Source organism: Fulmarus glacialis, unplaced genomic scaffold (assembly GCF_000690835.1).
Source record: "Fulmarus glacialis isolate BGI_N327 unplaced genomic scaffold, ASM69083v1 scaffold22804, whole genome shotgun sequence".
Taxonomy (NCBI): domain Eukaryota; kingdom Metazoa; phylum Chordata; class Aves; order Procellariiformes; family Procellariidae; genus Fulmarus; species Fulmarus glacialis.
In genome coordinates this window covers 61,281-66,919 of record NW_009207730.1, presented here as the reverse complement: position 1 = coordinate 66,919, position 5,639 = coordinate 61,281, and the positions used below count along the sequence as shown (strand labels likewise).

General features: G+C 39.5%; 1 protein-coding gene across 1 annotated transcript in view; it reads right to left on the bottom strand.

The window, feature by feature from the left end:
* Nucleotides 1–5,639, bottom strand: part of AFF2 (AF4/FMR2 family, member 2) — a 34,126-nt gene that overhangs the window by 22,281 nt on the left and 6,206 nt on the right. Inside the window, exon 5 of the mRNA XM_009576247.1 lies at nucleotides 1,299–1,527. Within this exon, the coding sequence (XP_009574542.1) occupies nucleotides 1,299–1,527 (229 nt within the window). The remainder of the gene's footprint in view (nucleotides 1–1,298; nucleotides 1,528–5,639) is intronic.

Sequence of the window (5,639 nt, the reverse complement as noted above, 5' to 3'; positions counted from 1 at the left end):
AGGGAAAGATGTCTAACATATTTTAGAAGACAAATATTTCGTGTATCAGGAAAATAGATAAACCAAGGATAAATCTGACTGGAGATGCTGGGAGTGAGAGGAAGTGGCCCTGCTGTTTACATAGCATTGTTTATTTGCTGACATACGCAGTTCATTTTGGCATTGATTTCAGTTGAAGGCGTGTGTATTACTCTCTCAGCTTGAAGTGACACAATGATATCAGAAAGCAACAGGGATGAATGAATAAGGTGAAGTGATTTGTCATCTACGATACAATGCAACTTGTGAGTTTTACTATTACAGTGCAGGGCAACAACCTCTCACAAAGCGGCGAACTGTGAAAAATGGGGCTATGCATGTCCTTTTCTGTGGCAGAATTTTCTCCTTGTCTTTTAATTTTGACAGTTTTACTTAGATACAGTTTAATACTAAACGATATGTTTGAAATTCTAGAGGGTGGACTATTTTCTAAAATGGGCCAAAAGCCTGAAGTTTCCCTGTTTTCTCTAAAAGAGGATGACCAACCGATGTGAAATTTTACTTTTTTTTTAGTGAATTTGCTATGCAGCTTCTAGTTTTGGCTCTTTTTTATGTATTTTCAGTAAAAAACCCCATCTGAATCTGGTGAAAAGCAAGCAAGAAAGAATTGTCTATGTGAAAACCTTTGATGGGAAGATGGCTGTAACAGAATGATGTTTGTTTGCGGAAAAAAACCCCTATTTACACGGTATCTAAAAGCTTATATATGTAATTCATGGAGATTAGGTGTAAATAAACCTTAGTGCTGGAATCTGGGAGCCTGCCAACCTGAGAGAAGATATTTCTGTGTTGAGTGTGCTATGGACAGGTAGTTTTTTGTTAGATTTTTATTGTCTCTTTAGTTTAGGCCACAATATTCAGTATAACTACAGTGCTTAATTCTGGCTGAGAATTTGGGGTAATTATTCAGGTGATGGATACCAAAATTCTTGATGTTTTATTTTCAAAATGTGTGTGTTACAGCTACAGAGTTAAGGGACTAATTGCAGATAGTTGATGGCTGCAGAGGCTCTCCTCTGAGGCTCAGGGACTGGGTGTTTCAGGGAGTGAGACCCAATGCCAAGTAGATGCCTAACGCTGACCTAAAAATGGAACTTGCAGGAGTTGCTTATGCCCAGCTCTGTAAAGATCCCCTCCTCACTGCTCTTGAGCATTTAAGCATTTAAAAATAGACACTGGGGGGAAAAAAAAAATCATACAGAACAAAGCTAAGTTAATTTTATCTTGTTCACTTCCAGCAACTGAGGTCAGTTACTTACACAGATTCCTTTGGGATTAGAAGAGGATTTATTTTCATTCTTTCTGTGTTTAGAAACAGAGGAGGAAGAGCTGCTGGTCTGAGAGGTGTTTGTGATGTTGGTCTCTTGGCTGAAGGAGCTGTTGTCACTGCTGTGCCGCCGGTGCACAGGCTCGTCCAAGAGGGGGGATAATGGAGGAGGAAACAGCTTCTCTTCTCTTTTCTTTGCCACCTTCTTCACTGAGCTACCGCTGCTCCTGGGACACAGATAAGAACCAGTTGCATTTCAAGAAGCTTGGTTAATCCGCCATAGCACAAAGCTCTAGATTTTATTTACTGAGAAGCCAGCTCTACCCTCAAATATGTCCTGCAGTCCCCATGTCCCAGGAGCTAAGTCAAAAGGGGACAGGCAGTGAAAACAGAAGAGCTACCTCTGCCTTTTCAATGGCTGCAGAAACCTCCTGCTTTGGAGGACAACTTCCAGTGCATTAGTACAAATTGCACCCAATTTAAATGCTAATTTGAGTCAGTTTTCATTTGAGAGGTCATAGAGGTTCTGACTCAGCAAAGTGCTAGAAAGTTTTATGCATGGGGTTAGTTCCTTTGACATCAGGTATGGCTATTTATGTGTTTAACATTAAGCATCTTTTTAAGAGGTGGATTAGGGCCCACATAAGCAACCTTTGGAAAAAAACCTAACAGCATATTGCATGTGAACCAAAAAAAAAATTTATAACAACTACAAAATGATAACCATAACAATAACAAGATAATAATTATTTGACCTCTAGAATAAAACCAATGTTCAACACTATATTAAAATGATACATTGTAGCTGGCAAAAGCCCTTGAGCAAATATTGGTTGATGAATTGAACGTGATTCAGAAAATGAATGTGGTTTTGACATGAAAGCTCAAGTAATATGAAAATCTATTGTCTGTTTTATGTACAGAAATTGTTAGCTGGCTAGAAACGGCAGCTGTGATACACAGTAAAAACAAAAAGACCTGCTAGACCTTTCTGCCCTCAAATCCATCAAAAAAGAAAAAACCAAAACCGACACCCCACTGACTGTTTAACATGTTAATCTACTCATAGATTTTTATTTTAGGTACTGTCCTAGCTCAGTCAATGAAGATAACCTGAATTTTAATCTTTTGTTAGACATCTAATATTGCACTACACGATCATTTACTTTTCATGATTATTGACTAAAATTTCAATAACAAATTAAGTCAACAAGAATTTATGTTTCGTTCCCAGTCATTTTCAGTCAGTGTCAGAAATTATAGATCTACTTTGCCTTAAATTAGAAGGCGGCAACCCAAGTTTCCTTACTCCTCATTCTGGAGCTCTCATTCCAGTCTTTTGCAGTTTCACCAACAGCATCAATATCTACACCTGCTTTGGTCAGCCCCCTACTTTGGGCCTTTGGTGATACAAAAATATTTTAGCTTATCTGTGAAATCACAGTGTGAAATCAAACAAACTCCCCATGTTTCAGATTTTATAGCTCTTCTACTCAAAACTATTTTAATTTGACTGAAGCAGAGTTAAAAGTATCTTATTTGAAACTCTCTGATATTAAAGATCTTCAGACTGAAGAAATAAAACGAGCACAGAATTCATATTGCCTTACAGTAGGACTGGTATGGATGCTGTCCTGCTCAGAAAACACAAGGGCCTGGAGAAGATCAAAGGAAAGCAACCGAGTTGGAAGAGGCTGGCAGTTCTTCGAGGAGACTGATTTTATGCATATGTGGTCCTGCAACATGTCCTCCAAAAAGTTCTCACTCAAAGCCCCATCTGTTAGCTTTCTTACCCCCAAAGGGCATTTTGGAACTCAGACAAGTTACTTTAGCTATAGCACAACAATACTCTGAACTTTTTCCAGAGGAAAGTTTTCCAAAGGAGGATGAGCACTACCTCAAGAAAACATGTATGTGTTACTGGATTGTACAGAGGCAAAGCAGAGACAGGTAATGAAATACCCAGGAACAGAATCCAAAACCTCTGCCTCTCAAATGAGTGTCCTACACAGGGAACCCTGAACATGCATATATGGGTGGGAGCACGGACCAAAGTGATTCTCCGTGCCTCTGTGCACTGAGCCGTGTGGAGCTCTTCTTTCTCCGCGGCACAGCTTTGCAAAGGGAAGAGCAACCGAGTCGGGCAGATCTATCTCAAAAGTGTCTGAAGAAAAACTGAATGTGAGCCATTGGCCAAGTCCCCTTTAGCATCTGACCCTGCACCACTAGTGAGGTTCCTCAGCACATCCGTGGCTATTTCCAGGGCTAATGCAAGATTCTCTTGCTTGCACCTACCTGTGGTCTACTACCACTGCTGCATGGGGAAATTTAAAGCACATATAAAGCAATCGAAGCAACATTCCACAGCTGCTACACAGAGGTGGAGGGATTAAGAGAGTGTACAAGAAAAAATTAAGAAGGCTGCAGGTACCATGGCTAAAACTTCACTAATTAAAACTTCACCACTTAAAACTTCACCAGTTCACTTCATCTTTGGGCTCAAATATAAGATTGGGCAAACCAAGATATAGGTGCAGCTACTCAGCTCTGGCACACAAGTCATTCTGTGGGTGGGAAGACTTAACCACAAAGGAAAATGCATTTGAGGATATTTAATTTCTACATAACTCAAATTAAAAAAAACTCCAACAACACTTTACAGTTATAATTCCATCTTTTTTTTTTCTTTTTCTTTTTTTTCCCTATTGCCCACTTAATCCTGTGAGTTTTCACAGGAATTAAGCTGATAATTTATTTAGCAATGTTACCTCCCTCAGATTTACGCCAAAGCATTTATGTTAACAATAACCTGCATGAAATAGGTTGTTACCAGCAGTTAACCAGATTGTCACTTTGCTTTGGGCTGTTAATGGGCTAAGAAACTGGTCTTTGATTGCAGTAATCGCTAATTTTGAATGAATTTATTGCAATAATTACTGAGACTCAATGGTTTAATTTGCTGACATGATTGTTAGTTAAACTATATTTAAAATCTAGGGAGAAACACAATAAAAGTGCAAGGAAAAAATACAAGCAGAACTGATGGTCTTGTGGCTGCAGGGTTTAATCTTTGTGTCTGAAAAGGCCAATTATCAAGGAATGAGAAGGCTCCCCATCTGCTTTTTTTTTCAGCCTGGTTTCTTTTCGGGCAGCAAGCAAGCAAGCAAGCAACAAGAGGTCAGTGTGTGAAGGAGAGAGAATTTCCATCTACTCTCACATTTCAAGCTGCCTTTCTTTGCCCTTTCTTTATTCGCTCCTTGTGGTATGCAGTGGTATCACTGGCCTATTAGTGAGACAAAGCCATTGTCTATACCAATCACTTGGCTTTCCTTTGCCTCTCCTCTCCCTGTGCACAATGAAATGCCGCACATTGACGGTGTATCTGATTTTCTGCAGGGCCTTAGCAGGGAAAGGTCACTCCTGCATTAGCTTGGACCATATGGCAGCAACTGAATGAAGCTGAAGTCATTGTCATAGACGGAGGAGGCTGCCTCTGCCGTGAACGAACCTCAATGAATGCTCTTGTGACTACCCAAGGGATCGGCTAATATATGTTGCCAAGTACAGGTGCATCTTTAACTAAAGGTCAAACAAAAGGGAACAGGAAATCTTGAAAAACAGGCTGAAATGCTTGCCTCAGACAGACTTCATGCCTGTTAGATGGCAGGCATGTTTCACTGGTATGAGTCTAGTTTGAAATTCAGACTCACAGTTTGCATCAGCAAATAACTCTTTGTGTTGCTGCAAACTGCCAAATGTTGGCGAATAGTGCTCTGTCTGGACTGGGTCTACCAATCAGGTATTCAGATATAAATGTATGTGGCAGCAACTGAATTACATACAATTAATGGTTAAATTAAAATTGCTCTGGCAAGCAAGTAAATACATAAATAATCCTCTGCTGCAAAGTGGGCAGCTGATCTGACAAAAATCCAGCCTCACAGCAGTGTTTCACGGTATTACTATGAATTGCTTGGACAAAAACCAGTATCATCTATTCCTTCATTTGCTATGAAATATCAGAAATAAGGAAAATACAGTGGCAACAGTTTGAATAATTATATTTTAAGTGTCACGTCAGATTTAGGAAAAGGCTTCAGCCCCAGAGTGTGTGAGGGAAGGAGCAAACAGAGAGATAACTATTTTCTTGTGCAATGACTACGTAATACAAACTGGCTCTTTGGTTGTGCAAATGGCTCTTAAGTTCACAACTGACCATTTGAAATTTCTACACTTCAATTGTTCATGTAGTCATAGAAACTTGTGGAAATTAGGCATATAATTGTCCATACTAGACATGTAACCCTTGAAAAATTAATTGTGCATCTTTGCT